This window comes from Mandrillus leucophaeus, unplaced genomic scaffold, assembly GCF_000951045.1.
Source record: "Mandrillus leucophaeus isolate KB7577 unplaced genomic scaffold, Mleu.le_1.0 Scaffold73, whole genome shotgun sequence".
Lineage (NCBI taxonomy): Eukaryota > Metazoa > Chordata > Mammalia > Primates > Cercopithecidae > Mandrillus > Mandrillus leucophaeus.
This window is the reverse complement of record NW_012107919.1, coordinates 3,672,099-3,696,886: the sequence shown is the minus strand read 5'-3', so window position 1 is coordinate 3,696,886 and position 24,788 is coordinate 3,672,099. Positions and strand designations below refer to the sequence as shown.

At 37.2% G+C, this 24,788-nt stretch overlaps 1 protein-coding gene across 2 annotated transcripts in view; it reads right to left on the bottom strand.

The window, feature by feature from the left end:
- CCDC73 (coiled-coil domain containing 73) overlaps positions 1-24,788 on the bottom strand; it is a 172,946-nt gene that overhangs the window by 1,247 nt on the left and 146,911 nt on the right. For both annotated transcript variants that reach the window (XM_011965578.1, XM_011965579.1), the window contains exons 15-17: positions 12,015-12,201; positions 9,498-11,018; positions 7,166-7,299 (exon numbers count right to left, since the gene is read on the bottom strand). In XM_011965578.1, the coding sequence (XP_011820968.1) occupies positions 7,166-7,299; positions 9,498-11,018; positions 12,015-12,201 (1,842 nt within the window). The remainder of the gene's footprint in view (positions 1-7,165; positions 7,300-9,497; positions 11,019-12,014; positions 12,202-24,788) is intronic.

The following is a 24,788-nucleotide window of genomic DNA, read 5'->3' as shown; positions in this document are numbered from 1 at the left end:
CATGGTTTCAAGACACTGTATTGGGTAATTTTAAAAATAGTGTGTTAAATAACTTTTTCATTTTAAGGTTCTTTTCTGATGTTAAAATACTTACTGGAAATTTAGAAAATAGAGTAAAGTAGAAAGAAACTAAAAATCATTAGTAATCCCTTATCCAGAGAGGCTTGTTGACATTTTGGTATTATTTGCTGCTAGCTTTTTTTTCTATTTTTAGCCTATTTGATCATTCTATAGAATTTTATGTATTTTCCTCTGAGCAGTTTCTTAGGTCATTATAAACAATTGTCTGTGGCTGCAAAATACTCCCTTTTATGGATGTTTGATGATTTATCACCTACTATTGAATATTTGTTTCCAGTTTATCCCTACCAAAAATTAATTTTAGTTTTTGTTTTTGTTTTTTTTTTTTTTTTTTTTTTTTTGAGACAGTCTCGCTCTGTCACCCAGGCTGGAGTGCAGTGGCACAATCTCTGCTTACTGCACCCTCTGCCTCACGGGCTCAAGTGAGTCTCCTGCCTTAGCCTCCTGAGTAGCTGGGATTATAGGCGCGTGCCACCACACCCGGCTAATTTTTGTATTTTTAGTAGAGATGGGATTTCACCATGTTGGCCAGGCTGGTCTCGAACTCCTGACCTCGTGATCCACCCACCTTGGCCTCCAAAAGTGCTGGGATTACAGGTGTGAGCCATTGTGCCCGGCAATTTGAGTTAATTTCATGCAAAACAATCTTTGATTGAGAGATTCCCAGATAAAATGTTCTCTTCAAAAGGAATACTGGGCCAGGCATCGTGACTCATACCTGTAATCCCAGCACTTTGGGAGGCTGAGGCGAGTGGATTGCATGAGCTCATGAGTTGAAAACTATCCTAAGCAACATGGCAAAACCCCATCTCTACCAAAAACTAGCTGGGCATGGTGGCATGCAACTGTAGTCCCAGCACCTCAGAAGGCTGAGGTGCAAGGATCACTTGAGTCCAGGAGGTGGAGGTTGCAGTGAGCCAAGATCATGCCATTGCACTCCAGCCTGGACAACAGAATGAGACCCTTTCTCAAAAATAAACAATAGATAAAAGGAATACTGAATTGTTTTCAAAATAACAATTATGGTGGCCTTTTTTTTAGATAGGGTCTCACCCTGTCACCTAGACTGGAGCGCCGTGGTACAATCACAGTTCACTGCAGCCTTACCTCCCCGGTTCAGGTGATCCTCTCACCTTTACCTCCTGAGTACCTGGGACTACAGGCATGTGCCAAAACACCTAGCTAATTTTTGTATTTTTTGCCATGTTGCCCAGCCTGGTCTCTCTAACTCTTGGGCTCAAGTGATCCGACCACCTCGGTCTCCCAAAGTTCTAGGATTACAGGAGTGAGCCATACTGTGTTATGTTTTAGTTGTAAGGGGTATACATGTGTATTTTAGAAATCTGGAACAGGATAAGAATTACATTAAAATCACCCAAGATCCCAACCACTATTAAAGAATTTGTGTAAATCTTCTGGTCTCTTTTCTCTATCCACTTTTTAAATATTGGGGTTATATTTTTATTGGCTTATATGCTGTATTAAACATTTTTAGCATTTCCTCCTGTTCTTAAGTTTGTTAAGAGGATAGCTCCATCATATTCTGTGTTCTGCAATTCATTTCTGGACATTTAAATTGTAAGAAAATGGTCACTGTTGACTAGGCGGCAGTGAATATCATTCGTTCATAAATTTTTGTGAAGATCTTTGAGTACTGCCTTACGTTAAAATCTTTTTCAATTTGACTGGTGAAAGTGGCATGTTAGTAACATTGTCATTTTCAGTGTTAAGATTATGTAGTAATAAGTTTATTTTATTTTTTTGAGATGGAGTCTTGCTCTGTCGCCCGGGCTGGAGTGCAGTGGCGCCATGTCGGCTTACTGCAACCTCCACCTCCCAGGTTCAAGCGATTCTCCTGCCTCAGGCTCCCGAGTAGCTGGGATTACAGGTACCCACCACCATGCCCAGCTAATGTTTTGTAGTTTTAGTAGAGACGGGGTTTCACTATGTTATCCAGGCTGGTCTTGAACGCCTGACCTCATGATCTACCTGCCTCAGCCTCCCAAAGTGTTGGGATTACAGGCGTGAGCAACTGTACCTGGCCTAGTAATAAGTTTATTTTTAAAATGAACTTAAATGTTTAGAATGATAAGTTCACGGCTCCCTAAGGAGTATTCTTTTTGGATTGCTCTTTTTGGTTCCCTCCCTGAAAATTCTGTAGTCAACCACTAGTCCCCTCAGAGTTTTACCTCTGATTTTTGGGGTGATTCTTTGTTCATATTTGTCTAATTGGCTTTGTTCTTCCAAAAGTGTCTGCACAGGACTGCTAAGAGAACCTAGGCAAGTCATTTAATTTTTCTGGGCTTCAGTTTATTCATTAGCTTCTTTTAGTTCCCAGATGCTATTACCAGAAAGAATAATTGGATAAAAATGTACATAAATATTTCTGATAGTGTCTGCTATGTAAGTGTGTTCACCATACTTCATTTAGCCCATGGGGCCAGAAAGGATTCTAATTCATGCAACATGAAAAACAGACAGGGAAAACTAGGTGAAATCTAAATCTAGGTTGCTACTAATTCTGAAGTAAAATGACTGATGATCTGTATGATTTAATGTTTCTATTTTGCCATCAAAATGCTAGGTCCATTTTGGTGTATTTGGCATCCAAGTACAAATTAATAGTTTCCCAAAATCCTGATTCTTTGACTTTTTTATCTTGATGGAAAGGAAGAACACATTTACACATAATTGCTTTAGTGTCCTTCCTCTTAACTACCCACTTGCTGAGATGGGTAGGAGCAGGGATTGACTTTAGAGAAACAAGATATAGTGTAGATTAGCTAATGTTTGCACTTAACAAAACTTGTCCTGTTTAACTTACCTGAGAGTTCTGCAGCCTACTGCAGTAATTTTAATTCTAGCTGTTGTCAGATATATTGCCTTGTATCTTTGTTCTTTCCCCTTCTATCCTTTTTAGAAATTTATCACCTGTTTCTCTTTCAGCCTGACTTACAAGATCTCATTTTTGGCCTAAAAATTTCCCCTAGCTTGGTACTAGTCCTTTTATTTCTGCCTGGGATTATATTTTAAAATTTAACTTAAATGAATCTAATTCATTGGATATAAAAAAAGAAAGTAAGTGGCTTGCTTTGCTTACTCCGGTCTTCCATCCTCATTCCTGGATATAATCAAGATTGCAGTAGGCTAACAACCTAATGCCAAAAACAATGAAAAACATACCATCTTTTCAAGTTACTTTGAACCCATAGAGAGAAAGTGGATTGGTACTTAATACCTTCCCTGAATTTAACAGAATTGATGTGGACTGTATACAAAATATGTTGAAAAGTAAAAAACTATTTTTTGGCTATAAGTCTTCATAAAATTCATTTATAACAGAGGTTGGTAAACTTTTTCCAAACAGGGCCAGAGTAAATATTTTCAGCTTTGAGAGCCAAATGGCCTCTTAAAACTGCTCAATTCTCAGTGCTGTGCCAAAATAGTCTTTACAGTATGCAAAGGAATGGGTGTGGCTGTGGTCTATTAAATTTGTAAGGAGATCTACTTTTGGATTTGCCCCACATTACATGATAATTTGCAATCAAGCTTTAAGCTGGGACAAGGAAGCTTACCATAGTACTTGCACATAGTAATAAGCACTTAGAAAATGTCTATTCAGCCAGTGAACTGAGTTTGTTTTATATGCACCAATCTTTGAGAAGAAACATTTTTTCTATGTGAAAGTTAAAGTATAATATAGCATTTGACTAAGAGCCACGATACCTAGCCTAGGTCCACCACATGTTGTGACTTAATGACCCTGGAAAGTTATTTCACATTTATGTCACTGTCCCCTATTAGATTAATTATAAAAATGGGCTTTCAAGTGAGATGTGAAATTTCCGCTGTTTGAAAGTAGAACAGCTATCTTATAAGGGTTAAGGATTCACCCTAATTAGAAACGGATGTTTAGTTTTGATGCCCTCAAGCTTCATGTTTGTTTTGATTCTATGACTTACCCAATTGGGCAAGGTTAAAACTTAGATTTTCCAATGCCAGAGTTACTGCCGTTTAGTCAACACATTTTAATGATACACACTTATACATACCAAGTGGAAACTATACTGTTGCTTATAAGTTCAGGAAAATGTGAAAAGGGTGTATTAGTTCGTTCTCACGCTGCCAATAAAGACATACCGGAGACTGGAAAAAAAAATAGGTTTACCGGACTTATAGTTCCACATAACTGGGGAAGCCTCATAATCATGGTGGAAGGCAAAAGGCAATTCTTACATGGCGGCAGCAAAAGAGAGCTTGTGCAGGGAAACTCCCACTTTTAAAGCCATCAGATCTCATGAGACTTATTCACTATCACGAGAACAGCACAGAAAAGACCGGCCCCCATGATTCAATTACCTCCCACCAGGTTCCTCCCACAACATGTAGGAATTGTGAGACCAATTGTAATTCAAGATGAGATTTGGGTGGGGACATAGCCAAACCATATCATTCTGCCCATGTCCCCTCCCAAATCTCATGTCTTTACATTTTAAAACCAATAATGCCTTCCCAACACTCTCCCAAAGTCTTATTTCAGCATTAACTCAAAAGTTCAAAGTCTCATCTGAGACAAGGCAAGCCCCTTCCACGTATGAACCAGTAAAATCACAAGCAAGTCAGTTACTTCCTAGATACAAAGTGGGGGAACAGGCATTGGGTAAACACAGCTGTTCCAAATAGGGTGGCCAAAACAAAGGATCTACAGGCCCTATGAAAGTCCAAAATCCAGCATGGCAGCCAGGTCACGCTAATGCAAGAGGTGGGTTCTCATGGTCTTGGGCATCTCCACGCCCCTGTGGCTTTGCAGGGTACAGCCTCCCTTCCAGCTGCTTTCACGGGCTGACATTGAGTGTCTGGCTTTTCCAGGTGCACAGTGCAAGTTGTTGGCGGATCTACCATTCTGGGATCTGGAGAATGGTGGCCCTCTTCTCACAGCTCCACTAGCCAGCACTCCAGCAGGGACTCTTTATAGGGACTCTGACTCCACATTTCTCTTCCACATTGCCCTAGCAGAGGTTCTCCACGAGAGCCCCGCCCCTGCAGCAAACTTCCGCCTGGACATCCAGGCGTTTTCATACATCCTTTGAAATCTAGGAAGAGATTCCCAAACCTCAATTCTTGACTTGTGCACTCGCAGATTCAAGACCACATGGAAGCTGCCAAGGCTTGGGGCTTGTACCCTCTGAAGCAATGGCCTGAGCTATGCCTTGGCTCCTTTTAGTCATGGGTGGAGTGGCTGGGATGTAGGGCACCAAGTCCCTAGGCTGCACACAGCAGAGGGACCCTGAGCGCAGCCCACAAAACCAGTTTTTCCTCATAGGCCTCTGGCCTTGTGATGGGAGGGGCTGCCATGAAGACCTCTGACTTGCCCTGGAGACATTTTGCCCATTGTCTTGGAGATTAACATTCAGCTCCTTGTTACTTACGCAAATTTCACAGCCAGCTTGAATTTCTCCTCAGAAAATGGGATTTTCTTTTCTGTCATATTGTTCAGGCTGCAAATTTTCCAAACTTGTATGCTGTTTCCCCTATAAAATTGAATGCCTTTAATAGCGCCCAAGTCACCTCTTGAATTCTTTGCTGCTTAGAAATTTCTTCTGCCAGATACCCTGAATCGTCTCTCTCAAGTTCAAAGTTCCACAAATCTCTAGAACAGGGGCAAAATGCTACCAATTTCTTTAGCAAAACATGATCAGTAACCTTTGCTCCAGTTTCCAACAAATTCCTCATTTCTATCTGAGATCACTTCAGACTGGATTTCATTTCATTGTCCATTTTGGTCAAAGCCATTCAACAAGTCTCTAGGGAGTTCCAAACTTTCCCTGTCTTCTTATGAGCCCTCCAAACTGTTCCAACCTCGGCCTGTTACCCAGTTCCAGAGTTGCTTCCACATTTTCGGGTATCTTTTCAGCAACACTCCACTCCTGGTACCAATTTACTGTATTAGTTTGTTTTCACCCTGTTGATAAAGACATACCCGAGACTGGGAAGAAAAATAGGTTTAATGGATTTACAGTTCCACATGGCTGGGGAGGCCTCATAATCATGGTGGAAGGCAAAAGGCAATTCTTACATGGCGGCAGCAAGAGAGAAGAGATCTTGTGCAGGGAAACTCCCATTTTTAAAACCATCAGCTCTTGTGGGATTTATTCACTATCTGGGAACAGCACAGGAAAGACTTGCCCCCACGATTCAGTTACCTCTCACTGGGTCCCTCCCGTGACACATGGGAATTGTGGGATTGATAATTCAAGGTGAGATTAGGGTGGGGACAAAGCCAAACCATATCAAGGATAGTTCCTAATTTTTGTCTCAACTCTCCCAGAAGAGTTATACTATCTCACTTGAGGTTTCTCCTATTTATAAAGGAAAATAAAATACATTGTTATTATTTGTTAAGGATGTGTTAGTACTATAATAATCGTTTTGTATGTGCTAAAGAGAAAGTTGTTTAATAGTTTGAACACTACAACCTTTTTCTTGCTAAAGTTCTACACACTATGATATAAAATTTATACATTTAACCAGATAACTTTCCTGCTATAGTTAGTTGATTTCCTTATGACAAATAGACTCCTGGAAGCCATATAATTTCTACAAATACTTTAATACATATATCCATACAGTATCACGTGGATACTTGATCCTTTCACACGTGTTCTAATTGAAATAGTTTTAAATTCTTTCCATCTCAGTTTCCAAAAATAATGTAAATTAACTTAAGCATTATTAAAAACAATTGGACTTGATTAGCTTTTAGACATCTTTTATTAACATAAAATTTTAAATGCTCAAATACCACTATTTCCAAATTTAGATGAGTAAAAAATAGAAGTACATATCTGATGCCTCACACTCTCCTTCCCAAAACAGGCTGGATTGTATCTATTTGATTTATATACTGTGACTTTTTCCTGCTGTTTTCTATCAACCTTAATTGTGAAAAATGGTGCCATGTTGCCCTCTTGATATTATTTTGGAGATCAGTTAGGTCTTAAAGCATCCAGATGCATACAGTTCTACACATATCTGTAGAATTAGCTCACTAAGGTCTGCTCGGCAATATTTTTAATTGACTTACATGTTCTGTGGGAAAAGAAGAATCATAAAAAGTCTTTGCAATTGCATTCTTCTCTTCACTGGGTTCTCCCGTGGGATCTGGATGGATACTCCAGTTATTCAAAGTGTCAGCAACTCTGTTAATGCTGGTAGTATCTGATTGACAAAGAGGAAATGACAGCAACTGAATTTTTCTCTAGGTACTCATTTTAGTGACTGAACTTGTTTCTCCTATGCTTTTGTATTTAAAAAGCAACAAATTTCTATTTTAATGTTGACTATTTTGCAGTTTTCCTAGACTTTGCGCTTATATTAGGCATTTCATTTCTGAAAACAAGCAAGATTTTATTATTGCTACTTTCTAAAACCTAATTACTAGAATTCTACATTAAAAGCAGTGAAAGAAATGGTATAAATACCTTCTAAAACAAAATAACTCATGTTATCATTATTCCCCTGGTTACTCTATTTCCCACACATGTAAGCACTTATATAGTGAACATTTTACCAACTGAGATTAATGGAAAAAGTCAGAACCAACTACATGCCAGATTTATAAACTATTTAAAGAAATTGGCCATAGTGAGAAGTCCAACAAAGGGTTACTTAGAAGGGGTCACACTGGGTTTTAATAAATTGATAGAAATTAGTTAGAGAAATATGTAAATTACAAAGGTTAAAAGATACTGATGGCATATTTAAGAGTATTTTACAAGTTGAATTTCTACAGAATTTTAGGTATCGCCCTTTATATCTTATATATCACTGAAATTTAATTTGCAAGAAAGGACTTAAGAAAAAATGGCAGATTTTTAGACCAGCACCTAAAGCAGTACCTAACCAAAAGTTAACGGAATTTTAAGTAATATATTTTGTGGCATTGAAAAATTGCAGTTTGGGAAATGAGGTTATACAGTGTTTTGGTTATTTGATTTTTGCCTACATTATTTCCCATTGGTATTAGTAAACAAGATATATTTTTGTTTTTAATCACCAAATATTCTCTTTACATATTTCTCAATTTCCTTTTTAAAAGAAGCCTGTTAAATCTGAGGGCCATACAAAAGCTTTCCTTGGAATCTGCATCTTTTTAAGGTGTCTAAGTGCACAATGTTAAACCCACAAAGTTCCCTTAAAATCTAAGAATGCCTTTAACAACCTCAGCAACTTTTGACTATGAGATTGCTATTAAAAGAAAACATGCTGTCCTGAAAATAAAAACAATAAAAAACCATTTTCCTCATGATCATACTTCTTAAACTACTGCTTTTTATTTTCAATTTACATTTATACAGCACCAATTCATGATAATGTAGTATGTTTTCGTTTTTAAATTCTTTCGTGAAAAATTTCCAGGCCGGGTGTGGTGGCTCCCAGCAATTTGGGAGGCTGAGGCAGGAGGATCACTTGAGCCTGGAAGTTCAACACTAGCCTCGGCAACAAAGTGAGAACTGTCTCTACAAAAAATTTTAAAAATTAGCTGGGTGCAGTGACGTGTCTGTACTCCTAGCTGCTCAGGAGGCTGAGGCGGGAGGATTCCTTCAGCCTGGGAGGTTAAAGTTGCAGTGAGCTGTGATCACACCACTGAACTCCAAGCTGGGTGACAGAGCAAGACTCTATCTCAAAAATCAATCAATCAATAAAACAAAAAACAAAACAAAACAAAAATGTAGACAGCCATGTATTTCAATGTATTCCATCAATATTAAGTCACGTATTTCATCCATTTACCTCTCCCCCTATTTTTTTCTGGAGTATTTTAAAATAAAACTTGGACAGTATGTCATTTCATATGGCAGTTTTTAAGAACAGAACAATCCCTCTATTCTCTTTAACATCTGAATGCATTAATATATGTTAAGGAATTCAATTTAAAGTGTTTTCAACTGACAAATACTGGTCGTAGGAAATATATTAATGTCATGCCTCATTATTACTTATAAAACAGAAGGAAGAGGTGGATTTCTGGTGCGGGTGAAGGGACAGATAAAAATAGAAAAATTAAGGAAAGGGAGAGAAAATTGGGCAAAGAAAGACAACACAGGAGATAAACTAAAATGTTCTGAGGGAAGAAAGTTTTTAAGGATGAATGATGAGCATATAGAAAGAAGAGCAATAAATATGCACACTTGGCAGAAGCCTTAACTACTTCACTGCATTTGCTCTAAAAGTTAAAAAACAAAAGAATATTAGGTAGTTGTTCCTAATTTAAAATAATGACCCACATCTGTTGTTTTTGCTATTCCTTAATTAAGACAAACTTTTAAAACAAAATTTACAAAATATGACTGTACACATTCATCAAGAATAAGTAGAAAAATATTTTAAGAATTAAAACATTACTTTTTTCTTACCTGGTCCAATATTCTTTCCAACATCATCCACACCAATATTTTTACAAAGAGCCGTTGGAATGATCTTTTTGTTTTCTGATGGATCTAGTGGTCTCTCCTTCAGCAACAAGGAAATGCTAGGGGTTGAACTGCTCGCTGTTTGACTTTCAATGTGATTTACTTTTGACCAAGGACCGGGGTCTGAAAAATTCATGTATACTGGAGTTTTCTCAGTTTTTTTATCTGAAGTTGAAAGATCAAAGGTTGACCTTCCGCTTCTGTTTACTAAATCTCCAGATGGCTCTATGTGAAATGAATGTGATTCCTCCAGCTGTCCTTTACTGAACATTTTTCCTGAAACAATGTCATTTAATGACTCTGTTTTCTCTGTATTATTTAACAACGTATGCTGTCTTTCATTAATGCTCACAACAAGGAAGAGGTCATTTTTTGTGGCTTCAGTTACCTGATTCTCATCAATCTGATTATTTTTATTGGAAAACTGTATTTCTGTGCAAGTTTTCATGTGAACAGCAGTTTTCACATCTTTGGCTTGTAAAGAATGACTATTCTCATTGTTAAGATGAAGATGGGAAATGTTCACATTATTGTTTTCTAAGTATCCCAAACAGTTATTAAATTGACTGTTTTGCATATCACTCATGTTTTTCCACATAGTTTTTCCCCCAGGGCTTGAGTTGGGTTTCACCAACATAGGCATACTATTAACATTTTTATCTGAGTTCTTAAGAAGTACTTTTGAATTATCACTAAAAGCAGCAGATGAAACGTGGTGGTCGATTACTGTATCACAGGTAACAGTTAGTTCAGGTTTCTCTGAAGTATCATTACAGACTTGCAGAAAATCTGAAGTTTGTTTACAAAGTAATATGCTGCACTCACTTTTTTTAGTTAACAGTTGTATTTGTTTTATGTTACATTGTTTATCATCTAACATAACATTACTTGAATTCTGTAAACTATATTTCTGACATGGAACAAGATTTTTTTTTATATCTAGAGATAAATCCATATCTGCTTTGGTTTGGTCACTATTTGTAATTTCCTTCTCTAGAGCATGTTCTCGAGTCCCTGGACGCAATCTGAATTGTTTGAATGGCTCATTTTCAGAAACATCTTTATTATTATTATTATTATACGTATTGTGTGCTGTCTCATTTAAATTACTGTTAAATGGTGTTTTGTTATTTTCAACCTCCGGATGTACATCTGTATGGTGAACATCTAATCCTCCGGTTCTTTCTAGGTGTATTTTTTCTGTTTCTATCGTATCTAACACAACAAAAGGATTATTTGGTGATTTAAATTCTGTACATCCATTGTCTTTTTCCAAGCATATCTTGTCTTTTACTTCTGTAGTAACTGATTTTTTATTGTCCATAACATTCGAGGTTTGTACTTGACTAATTACTTCTTTATCTAAGGAGAGGGTTTTGCTTAAGGACATTTCACTTTGATTTTCATCCTGAGAAACAACAGTATCAATTTCATTCTTGAAGCTTTTTTCAAAAAGCTGTAAATCTGTCATGATGGGAACACAGTAAAATTTTATATTATACACTAAAGCCTGATTTCATAAAACATATTTATCACCTATTTTTATAAAAACAAATTTAACCTTAAATATTTTATGGGTCAATAATTATACAAACTTAATGACATCAACATTACCTAAATACTGGGTTCCCTTTGTTATAACAAATATATCTTTAGCATGCTGAATATTTGGCTGTACCCATATTAAACTTTAATTTCATAATAGCAAAGTATTTTTGGTTTTTTAAAGGGAAAGTGAGTTGAGGTATTACAAAATGGTTTATTTTTCTCGTCTATTTGCTTCATTTAGGACATACAGTACAATCCCACATAAATACATAGCTGATAAAAATTAATTTATCATAACAGGTTACGCTCTGATTTCCATTACTACCTAGGTCCAGCTGTATCTAGAAATTGCTAACTGGCTTCTTCAAGACTGACAATCATCACTTTTATTCATTACCCAGTGAATATTTTTAAATTCTTGAATAGTTTTTGGACAAGTATATAGAATTATCTACTTAAGACATAAATTTTATTCATCTATATTCTAACAAATATTTCAACTTTTTAATATAGTTAATCTAGAATATAAATTTCAGGTTTTTGAAAGAGTTTTTTGAAGTCCAATCATTCTCTCTACAACATCTCCACCAAGTGGTTGTTCAGCCTAGGTTTGAACACCTCCAATCAGTATCATCTTTAAACAATACTTTTTCAAGATGGAAGAATTAATAAATTATTCCAATGGTTACAGAAAGGTTATCTGAATTCAGAAAAATGCCTTAGGTCTAGTCATCAGAAGGTTACTGGTGACTCCAAGAACATTCTCAGCAAAACAGTGAAGGCAGAAACCAGAATGCAAAAAGACTAGGAATAAGTCATGAAGAGGGGAGACAGAAATGTAATTTTCTCAAAAATACTTACTGTAAATATCAACATACAAATTAGAAAATACCAATATAATTTTAAGGTTACCTTCTATAATGATTTCCTCTATAAATGAGCCTTCTTTCTTTTCTTTTTCTGTGTATTCAGTATCTGAACAAAAATTCTCCATATTTTCTTCCCTTATTTCTTGCTCAGTATTACATTTCTGTATAATGGTGTTTTCTGATTTTTCAGTTGATGTTTCACTGTTTTCATTATTTACTTCTGGAGCATTCTAGTGTAAAATGGAAGAGATTCTTTAAAAACATTGTTTACAAGTATAAAACATTTGAGCAAATGTGATAAATGTGGAATCTGTGTTTCAGTTCAACCATTCAGCAATTTCTATTTGAAAGTCAAATGATTTTTTAGTAAATTTAATATACCATACTCTATAACGACATCACTTTACATTCCTTTTATATAGTCTATCATATTTAAGCAAAATGGAAACATTTATACATTTTCAAACATGCATACCACATTATTATATAATACCACATGTTACATGTAATAGAACCACCCTATTATTAAAAACAACATAGACATGGCAGGTAAATTGTTTTGAGAAGTAGTCTATTTTTTAAAGAGATAAGCTCTTGCTATGTTGCCCAGGCTAGAGTGCAGTGGCTATTCGCAGGTGCGATCATAGTGCACGACAAGCCTCAAAATTCTGGCCTCACACTATCCTCCTGCCTCAGCCTCCTAAGTAACTGGGATTACAGGTACTCACCACCATGCCAGGTGAAGCAGTATTTTTATGTATCCTTAAAACAGCGAATCAGTCCAACATGCTTTTTCTTCCCCTATATATTGAGCACATGTTACGTGTGAAGCACTGTACTAGGCTTTGGGATACAATGATGAACAAAATACAGTCTTTGTCCTCAAAAAACTTACAGTCTGGTATGAAAATAAGAAAATAAGTAACAGGCAACTTTAATAGGATGTGGTAAGTGCTCTGATAGGGATAAATACAGGTTACCATGGGCACATATAGGAATAGTCCTGTCCCTGTTTTGGGGAGTCAAGGAAGGTTTCTTGGAGAAGGTGTTAGCTAAACATACCTGAAGTATGATATGGAGTCACAGATGGGGATAAGGAGGCACTCCAGAAAGAATAAATGGTATATAGCAATGCTTAAGAGCTAGCAAGATTAAGAGTATATTTATGGAACTATGATTTCATTTGGCTAGAGCTTATATGCAGGAAGAAGAATGAAGAGAAATGATGCTTGAGGTAAGCTGGGCCTAGGTCATTAAGGGCCTAACACAGCGTGTTAAGGAGTTTCAACTCTACCAGGAAGACACTGAGAAGTCACTGAAGGGTTTTAAACAAGGAGTGAATAACATGATCTGACTGGAAAGACCATTTTGGCTGCAGTACAAAAAAATGGACCAATGTTTTCGAAACGTCATTGATGGAAACCAGTAATGAGAAATATGTTTTATAACTCAATAGGCAAATCAAACAGTACTACTGTTATACACACTAATGTTTCCTATGCTATTTCATTTTAAAAAGAATTCTGGTCACAAACCACCAAACTAATTTCCATGAACCACTGATAGGTTGAACCTAGAAGTCTGAAAAACACTAAAGGGAGAGAACACATGGGGCAGAGTGGTGCATCAGGAGAGTGCTGCAGCAGTCCAGGTGACATCAGTAAAGACGAAGAGCTGTGAACCCATTGGTGATTTATGGAACTAAAGTTAATAGGACTTGGTCAATGATTGCATGTGAAGGCTAAGGGAGAAGGTGAGTCAAGATCGACTCCCGTAGTTCAGATTAGGTAAGTAGATGACTGGTGGATGTCATTCCTTCAGCGAGAAAACAGGCGTAGTAGTAGATTTGGAGGAAAATATCATGAGTTCAGTTTGAACTTGCTGAGTTTGAAGAGTTAGTAATACATTAAGGTGGTGATATCCAATGAACCTGGATTTATTACTTTTGCCTTTTAAATAATTCCAACTTTTAGATTAAGAATATACATGTGCAGGTTGGTTACATGGCTATATTGCATGATGCTGAGGTTTGGGGTATGACTGATCCCATCACTCAGGTAGTGGGCATAGTACTCAATAGTTTTTCAACCATTGTCTCCTTCCCTCCCTACCTCTTCTAGTAGTTCCCAGGATATATTGTTGCTATCTTTATGTTCATGAGTACCCAATGTTTAGTTCCAACTTATAAGAAAATTGGTATTTGGTTTTCTGTTCCTCCGTTAATTTGCTTAAGATAATGGTCTCCAGCTTCATCCATGTTGCTGCAAAGGACATGATTGCATTCTTTTTTACGGCTGTGTAGTATTCCATGGTGTATATGTACCACATTTTCTTTATCCAATCCACTATTGATGGGCACCTGGGTTGATTCCATGTCTTTGCTATTGTGAACAGTGCTGCATTGAACATAAAAGTACATGTGTCTTTTTGGTAGAGTGATTTATTTTCTTTTGGCTATATACCCAGTAGTAGTTTTGCTGGGTCAAATGGTAGTTCTGTTTGAAGTTCTTTGAGCAATCTTTCCACAATGGCTGAACTAATTTACATTCCCACCAACAGTGTATAAGCTTTCCCTTTTCTCTGCAGCCTCGTTGACATCCGTTGTTTTTGACCTTATTTTTATTTATTATTTTTTTTTGAGATGAAGTCTCACTTTGTCGCCCAGGCTGGAGTGCAATGGTGCGATCTCAGCTCACTGCAACCTCTGCCTCCTGGGTTCAAGCGATTCTCCTGCCTCAGCCTCCTGAGTAGCTGGGACTACAGGAACGTGCTGCTGCGCCCAGCTGATTTTTTACTTTTAGTAGAGATAGGGTTTCACTACGTTGGCCAGCTTGGTCTTGAACTCCTGACCTCAGGTGATCCACTCGTCTTGGCCTCTCAATGTGCTGGGATCACAGGCATGAGCCATCGCGCCCAGCCTCTTCTTTTTTTAATAGTCATTCCAACTGGTGTGAGATGTTATCTCTTTGTGGTGTTGATTTGCATTCTCTGATGATTAGTGATGTTGAGCATTTTTTTCATGTTTGTTGGCAGCTTGTATGTCTTCTTTTGAGAAGTGTCTGTTCATGTCTTTTGCCCACTTTTTAAACAGGTTATTTGTTTCTTGCTTGTTCAGTTGTTTAAGTTCCTTATAGATTCTGGATATTAGACCTTTGTCAGATACATAGTTTGCATGGGTTGTCTATTTACTCTGTTGATAGTTTTTTTTACTGTGCAGAAGCTCTTTAGTTTAATTATGCTCGACTTGTCAATTTTTGTTTTGTTGCAACTGCTTTTGAGAACTTCATCATAAATTATTTCCCAAGGCCAATATCCAGAATGGTGTTTGCTGAATTTTCTTTTAGGATTCTAATGCCCATTTAGATGTATGGGAAAATTGGCCTATAAATGCTATAAATGTAGATTTGAAAATCATTGGCAGACAGATGACAACCAAAAATATACAAGTTGGACCAGGTGAAATGGCTCATGCCTGTAATCCTAGTGTTTTGGGAGGCTGAGATGAGAGGATTACTTGAGGCCAGGAGTTTGAGACCAGCCTGGGTGACATAACAAGACCCCATCTCTATAAAATGTTTTTTAAAATTAGCTGGGTATGGTGGCACACACCTGTAGTCCTAACTACTTGGGAGGCTGGGGCAGGAGGGGTGGTTAAGCTCAGGAGTTTGAGGCTGCAGTGAGCTATGATTGTGCCACTGCACTCCAGCCTGGGTGACAGAGGGAGACCCTGTTGAAGAAAAACGGAGAAGGAATAAGAAAGGAGAAGGAGAATAAAGAGGAGGAGAATGAGGAAGAGGAGAAGGAGAAGGAGGAGATGAAGAAGGAGCAGAAGAAGAAGGAGGAGATAAAGAAGGAGCAGAAGGGGCAGAAGAAGCAGAAGGAGGAGAAGAAGGAGGAGAAAGAGAAAGAGAAGAAGGAGGAGGAGGAAAAGGAGGAAAAGAAGAAGGGGAGGAGAAGGAGGAGGGAAGGAGACGGGAGGGAGGGGGAAGAGGAGGAGAAGAAATACATTGCTTACAGAGAATGTATTTTGAGAGGAAAAGAACCTAAAGGATAAAATGCTGATGAAAATCTCCAAGGGAGAGGCAAAGAAAGAGAAAATTGTGAAAGAGATTGAGAAAAACAGACCAGAAACTTTGGATTGGATTAATATGAGTTCAAATTTTGGTTTCAATATTTATTAGCTGTGAAATCCTAGAAGGAAACTTGTGGTAGTTTGTATTAATAGTAGCTATTGCTCTATACCAAATTATCCTAAAACGCAGTGGTTTACAACAGCAAACATCTCACAGTTTCAATGGTCAGGAATTCAGGAGTGGTTGGCTTGATGGTTCTGACTCGGCATCTCTCTTGAGGTTCCAATCAAGCTATCATCTACAGCTCCATCATGTGAAGCCTTAACTGGTGCTGGAAGAGTCTCACTCATATAGCTGGCAGTTGGTGCCAGCTGTTGGCTGGGGTGCCTAAATTCTCTTTATCATCCAGGACCTCTCTTCACAGGACAGCTTAGACTTCTTTTCATGATGGTTGGGAGGGTGGGAGAAAGAAAAACACATATGCACCCAAGACAGAAACCACAGTTTTCTTATAATGTAATCTCAGAAGTGACATTGTATTACTTCTACTATATCCCATTTATTAAAACCAAGTCATTAATCCAGCTCACACTCAAGTGGAGGGGATTACAAAGGAGCAATGAGTAACAGGAGGTGGGAATCACTACAGGCCATTTTAGAGGCTGACTACAACAATATTTACACTCTGTGAGGCTGTTTTCTCATCTATAACAAAAATGCTGTAAAGACAAAAATCAGTGTGCAAAGAACACAAGCATTCCTATATGCCAACAATAGACAAACAGAGAGCCAAATCATGAATTAACTCCCATTCACAATTGCTACAAAGATAATAAAATACCTAGGAATACAGCTAACAAGAGACGTGAAGGGGACAGGAAGGGGAATAACACACACTGGGGCCTGTCTGGGTAGGGGGCAGCAAGGGGAGGGAGAGCATCAGGACAAATAGCTAATGCATGCGGGGCTTAAAACCTAGGTGACGGGTTGATAGGTACAGCAGACCACCATGGCACACGTATAACTATGTAACAAGCCTGCACATTCTCCACATGTATCCCGGAACCTAAAGTAAAATAAAATTTAAAAAAGAAAGAAAGAAAGAAAGAAAGAACCTCTAGGGCATAGCCCACTTGGGCGGGGCGGGAGGGATGCTGTAAAGATTAAATTATGTATATAATACACATAGTGGATAGTTGCCCAATTAATGCTATAACTATTATTATAATAGTTATTATTCTTACCACCATAAAAACGTGACCTGAGAGGTAAAGAAAAAAAATCAGATGAAAGAAATAGAAGAAAAGGAAAAGAGAATTCAAGAAAGAAATAGTATCAAATGCTTTGAAGGGACTGAAAAGTGTAATATCCAAAGGGACTGGATGCAATATCCATTTTATTTTATTTTATTTTTAAATTTATTTTTATTTTTGAGACAGAGTTTTGCTCTTTCACTCAGGCTGGAGTACAGTGGTGTGATAGCTCATTGCAACCTCTGCCTTCCAGTTTCAAGCGATTCTCCTGCCTCAGCCTCCCAAGTAGCGGGGATTACAGGCATGCTACCACATCTGACTGATTTTTGTATTTTTAGTAGAGACAGGATTTCACCATGTTGGCCAGGCTGTTCTTGAATTCCTGACCTCGTAGTCCACCCGCCTCTGGCTCCCAAAGTGCTGGGATTACAGGCGTGAGCCACCGCGCCCGGCCATAATATCCATTTTATGGAGTAAAGGGGCAAAGCCAGACTGCCCTATGTTTTGGTTTGTTTGTTTTTGTGACAGGGTCTCCCTCAGTCCTCCAGGCTGGAGCGCATTGGTGTGATCATGGCTCACGGTAGTCTCAGCTTCCCAGGTTCAAGTGCTCCTCCTACCTCAGTCTCCCAAGTAGCTGGGACCACCAGTGTGTACTGCCATGCCCAGCTAATTTTTTTAAAAAAATTATAGATTCAATGCTATTCCCATCAGACTACCACTGACTTTTCACGGAATAGTGAGACAAAGGTCTCACTATGTTCCCCAGGCTGGTCTTGAACTCCTGCACTCAAGCAATTCACCTGCCTTGGCCCCCAAAAGTGCTGGGATTACTTACATGCATGAGCCACCATGCCCAGCCAAGACTGCCCTATGTTGAAGGATAAATGGGAAGTAAGAAAGCAAGAAGTATGAGTTTAAACCAATCTTTCAAGAAACTTTGCTCTACAAAGAAGACACTTAGGGTATTTAGAAATGAGTGTGAGATCAAAAGTATTTCTATTATGTGTTTACTTTTTAAAATGGGAGAGACTTAAGCATGTTTAATTGCAAATGGGAACATATAAACTAACACAAAAGGAATATAACTGATAAACACATAAAATATGTTTAATAAAACAAAAATGCAAATTAAAACTGATGAAGCATTAAGAAGGTTGGAGAAGACAGGTACTCATATACATGGTTGGTAGGACTATAAACTGGTACAACCTTTCCGGAAAGCAATCTGGCAATATGTGCCAAAAATTGTAAGTGAGAGGGCAGGGCGCAGTGGTGCATGCCTGTGATCCCAGCACTTTGGGAGGCCAAGGTGGGCGGATCACAAGGTGAGGAGATTGAGACCATCCTGGCTAATACGGTGAAACCCCATATCTATTAAAATAAAATAAAAAAAATTAGCAGGGTGTGGTGGCATGCGCCTGTAGTCCCAGCTACCCGGGAGTCTGAGGCAGGAGAATCGCTTGAACCTGGGAGGTGGAGGTTGCAGTGAGCTGAGATGGTGCCATTATACTTCAGCCTGGGTGACAGAGCAAGACTCCATCTCCCAAAAAAAAAAAAAAATTGTAAGTGAGAAAGCTCTTTGACCCAGCAATACCATTTCTTGAAGTCTATCCTAGAAATAGTCACAAACATACACAAAGACATTTGTACAAGGATGCCCAATAGGGAAGTGGATAGATTAATTACAGCATGTCCTAGTCACACAATGGAAACTGTGATGTAAATCTATTTTTATGGACTTAGAAAGATATCCACTATTTAGTAAAACTTTTTAGCAGTTCCTCAAAAAGTTAAATATAGAATTACCATTCCTCAAGGATCTAGAACTAGAAATACCATTTGACCCAGTGATTCTACTATTAGATATATACCCAAAGGATTATAAATCATGTTACCATAAAGACACATGCACATGTATGTTTGTTGTGATACTATTCACAATAGCAAAGACTTGGAACCAACCCAAATGTCCACCAATGATAGACTGGATTAAGAAAATGTGGCACATATACACCATGGAATACTATGCAGTCATAAAAAAGGATGAGTTCTTGTCCTTTGTAGGGGCATGGATGAAGGTGGAAACCATCATTCTGAGCAAACCATCACAAGGACAGAAAACCAAACACCACATGTTCTCATTCATAGGTGGGAATTGAACAATGAGAACCCTTGGACACAGGGCGAGGAACATCATACACTGGGGCCTGTCATGGGGTGGGGGGAGGGGGGAGGGATAGCATTAGGAGATATACCTAATGTAAATGACGAGTTAATGGGTGCAGCACACCAACATGGCACATGTATACATATGTAACAAACCTGCACGTTGTGCACATGTACCCTAGAACTTAAAGTATAATAAAAATAAATAAATAAAAAGAATTATCACAGGACCCAGCAATTCTACTACTAGGTATATACCCCAAAGAACTGAAAACATGGACTCCAATAGATGCTAATGTTCATAACAGCATTATTCACACTAGTCAAAGGGTGGAAACAATCCATGTATCCATCAACAGATGCATGGATAAACAAAACGTGATATATCCATACAATGGAATATTATTCCACATAAAAAGGAATTAAATTCTGATACATCCTACAAACAGATGAACCTTGAAAACATCGTGTTAATAAGCCAAACAAAAAGGACAAATACTGTATGATTCCACTTACATAAAATATAGAGAATAGGCAAATTCATAGAGTCAGAAAGTAGACTAGAAGTTACTAATAGCTGAGGAGAGGGGGTAATGGCGATTTACGTTTAATAGTTACCAAGTTCTTGTTTGAAGTGATGAAAAACTTTTGAAAGTAGATAGTAATGATAATTGTATAACACTGAAAATGTAATTAATGCCACTGAATTGTAATTTTAAGTATAACCACTTGAAAATGGTTAAAATGGCAAATTTGTAAATGAAAAAGGCTACAAAACATCACAGTAAGTATATTAATTTTTTAAGTGCACATACATGAGTATCTAGGTGTGCTTGTCTCCAGATGAACACATGTACAGAAAAACATCTGGAAGTTTGTATACCAAAATCTTAGCAATCACTTCTTCTAGGTGGTGAGACTGCATGATCTTCACTTTCTTCTTTTGAAGTTTCTATACTGTCTACATTTCCTAAAATGAAAATATATGACTTATGAAATGATTAACAAGCTACTTTTAATTTGAAAGTGAATGGATGCTGAAAGATTTATTTATGAATGCAAGTCTATATTTATTGCTATAAGGAATCAGAGGGTGTATGAATTACTTGCCATTTATCACTCTCAAGCTATGTTGTATTAATGAATATTAAAATGATAATATATATCTCCTGGCTGGACTACTGCCATGTTCTCCAAGCTGGTCTATGTGTCTTTAGTTTTGTCCCACTCTAGTCTATCATATCATCAATAAAATGATCTTTCTGCAAGGTAAATCTGATCATTTTACTCCCTTGCTTTGAAGCTCAAAGTTCAAAGAGTCAAGAATAAACTTCTATGAATGGACAATGTGCCCTCTTTAGTCTGTCTTCTGCCTTTTTCAACTGTTTCTGCTACTTATTGCATTGCCAGCATCCTATATTTACAACTATTCCAAACTACTTCTAGTTTCTATATTGAATAATGATATTACACATTTCTGTTTGCCTATGTTATTCCACATACTTGAAATGTTATCTCTGTCTGGAAATTTCTTATTTTTGTCAACTCAGCTAAAAATTCTCCTACTGTGTGAGGTCTGCCTTGAGCAGCCCCTCCTCATCTAAATAGAGTTGATCTCTCCTTCCTTTGTGCCACTACTCTTACTCTGAATATGCTGCTTTAAGCACTTTTCACACTACACTGCAATTACTTTTTAACCTGTTTCTTCTACAAATTGGAAATTCCTTGAAACGCCATGTGTTTTTTACTGTATTCCTATAATTTTCCACTGCATATGACACAGACAATAGTCAATAAATATTTATTGAATATGTACACAGATAAAATGAATTAAATGAATGTTAGCAAGCACATGTATTAAGAATATCTACTTTATTAAAGACATGTATATTATAAAAATAAAAATATCTGCTTTAAGGACAAATTACAGAGCTCTTTAAAAATAGTATACTTCCCTAGAACGTATATTACAGGATTTTTAAAATTTAGATTTCTAGCCATACCAGAGTACTTGACTTGCCTTCCCACTGTAAATAGCTAGAAAACTAGATATAGTGTATGAAACAACAGTTTTCAGACAACGAACTACAAACAGGGAAAACTGTGTTCTCTGAGAGAAAGAGGAAAAAGTGAGATGAACCCTATGATTACTCAGGCTTACTACCTAGACACTTTCTACACCACAGCACAAGGAAGGGGCACTCTTGCAAAGCAAGATGGTCTGAGTTGAGAAGATAGACATCAGAATTTAAAGAGACTAAACTGGCTGTCATTTGTGAGGCAATGTACTGAAGATGAAGGAGCTACCCAGAAAAAGAGCTCTAGACATCTGCTATTTAATCTGTTGCTGAATATTAAGTGGGACATGTGAGGAGTAAAAGTCCATGAAGACATACAGGGGAGCCACAAGCTGAGCAATTTCCAGAGCTCCCACAGGTCTAGGTAAACTCTGAGTTCCAACAAGCCAGACAGGAACGAACTTACTGAATACCTGGGACATTTTGTAGAGACCCCCAGCAGATCATGCCTTTCTAGCAGGTATGAAGTAGCCGTAGAGTTAAGGGCTATTCTAGATGCTTCCATAAGTTTAAAACTAAGCCTCAAAATGATGAAGCTTATCAGCAAGTAACTTAACCTCCTACAAAACTTTGACATTCTTGAAATAAAGATAGCAAAATCTAGCAATCAGCAATGTAAAATTCAAAATGTTCTAATACAATAAAAAATTTACTAGACAGGTAGAGAAGCAGGAAAATGTTACCTGCTTATGTCACTTTTTATAGCGTAATAAAAACAAATACAGAAATGACAGAGCTAATAGAATTAACAAAGGAACTTTAAAACAGCTATTACAAATGTTCAAGGATTTAAAGGACAATGATACGAACATAATGAAGAGAAAAATTTTAAATCCCAAAAGAAAAAAAAAGAACCAAATGGAAATTCTAGAGATGAAACTTACAGTAAATAAAATTAAAAACTCACTGAATAGGCTTAATAGCAGATTAGACATTTTAAAAAGAAGTATAAATGAACTTCAGGACATAACAACGAAACAATCCCAACTGAAGCAGAGAGGGAAAAAGAGACTGAAAAAATATGCAACAGAGCCTCAGTAACCTGTGGGACAGTATTAAGCAGTCTAACATGTGTAATTGAAGTCCCAGAAAGCAGACGAAGGGGACAGAAAAATAATAATTGAAGAAATGATCAAAACTTTTCCAAATTTAATGAAAACTATATATAGCAAAGAAATTTAATAAATTCCAAGCAAGATATGCACCAAGAAAACCATACCAAGGTATATCATAATCAAACTACTTGAAAACAGACAAGAAGGAAAAATCTTAAAAGCAACCAGAGATATAAAGACACTTATAGAGATGGGTTAGAAATATCAGAATTGTCATAGACCTTTTGCCAGAAGCAATGCAAGCAAAAAAAAAAAATAATTGGAATGGCATCTTAAAATTAATGAAAGAAAAATTATCCATCTAGAATTTTATATCCAGTGAAAATATTCTTTAAAATTAAGGAGAAATAAACCACCTTTTCAGACAAAAGCTGAGAGAATTCCTTCCAGCAGATATGCACACACACACACACATTACGTTAAAGAACTACGTTAAAAGGTAGTTCTTCGGGTTGAAGAAATATACCAGGTGGACACATGGATCTAAACAAAGGAATAAAGAGTGACAGAAGAGGTAAAAGTGGTGGTGAATATAAAAGATACTTTATCTCATTTTAAATTTTCTTTATCAGATAATTCTTTGAAATAAATAATATATGGTGAGTTTTATAACATATAGAAGTAAAATGTATGATAACACAAAGGACAGGAAGGAGAAAATGATAATGTCGTATTGTAAGTTTCTTAACTTATCATAAACCTTGGTATAATATTATTGGAAAGTATACATGATAAATTAAACTCTAGAACAAGGATTGGCAAACTACAGTCAAAGGGCCAAATGCAGACTGCTGCCTGGTTTTTATTTGGGCGGGGGGTGGTGGGGAGGGAGATGGAGTCTCGCTCTGTTGCCCAGGCTGGAGTGCAGTGGTAGATCTTAGCTCACTGCAACCTCCACCTCCTGGGTTCAAGTGATTCTCCTGCCTCAGCCTCCCAAGTAGCTGAGACCACAGGCGCAAGTCACCACACCCAGCTAATTTTCGTATTTTGGTAGAGATGGGGTTTCACCATGTTGGGCAGGCTAGTCTCGAACTCCTCACCTCAAGTGATCCACTTGGCTCAACCTCCCAAAATGCTGAGATTACAGGCATGAGCCACCACACCCAGCTGTTTCTGTAAACATAATTTTATTGGTACATAATCATGCCCACTTCTGAATGTACTTAATGCCACTGAACTATACACATAAAAATGGTTAAAATAGCAAACAATGTGTACATTTTACTACAATAACAAAATACAATCAATAGTTCTCAAAAAAAGAGAACATTAAATATTTCCTCATGTTAAAATTCAACACAAGAAAAGGAAATATGACTACTCCCATAAAAAAGTAACAAGATGAAAAAAGATATATAATGCAAATGTTAATTGAAAGATGAAATAGCTATATTATTATCAGACAAAACACACCTTAAGACAAGTGATATTACTAGGACAAATATGGATATTTCATAATGATAAAAAGGTCAATCAGGAAATCAGAACAATAATAAATGTGTCATAACAATCATAAATCATATACCTAATAACAGGACTTATAAACACATGAAGCAAAAACTGACTGAACTGAAAAGAGAAAGATAAGTTCACAGTTATGATTAAAGATTTCAACATTCTTCTTCCACTAATTGATAGATTACACACACACACACACACACACACAATCTGTAAGGATAGAGAAGACGTGGACAATACCAACCAACCTGACCTAATTGACATTTATAAAACATTCCACCAACCAACAGCAGAACACACATTCTCTTCAACAGCACATGAAATATTCACCAAGGTAGACAATACACTTGGCCAAAAAATAGGTCTCAGTTCATTTAAAAGGATTAAAGTCTTACCTAGAATGTTCCCTGACCAAAACCAAATTAAATTTGAAATCATTAATAGGAAGATATTTGGAATTTTCTCAAATGTTTGGAAATTAAACAACATATTTCCAATGGGTGATACTCATACCCATGGGTCACAGGAGGCACCACAAGAAAAATCCTAAAATATTTTGAGCCTGGGCAACATGGTGAAACCTCATCAAGAAAGAAAGGAAGGAAAGGAAGGAAGGAAGGAAAGGAAGGAAGGAAGGAAGGAAGGAAGGAAGGAAGGAAGGAAGGAAGGAAGGA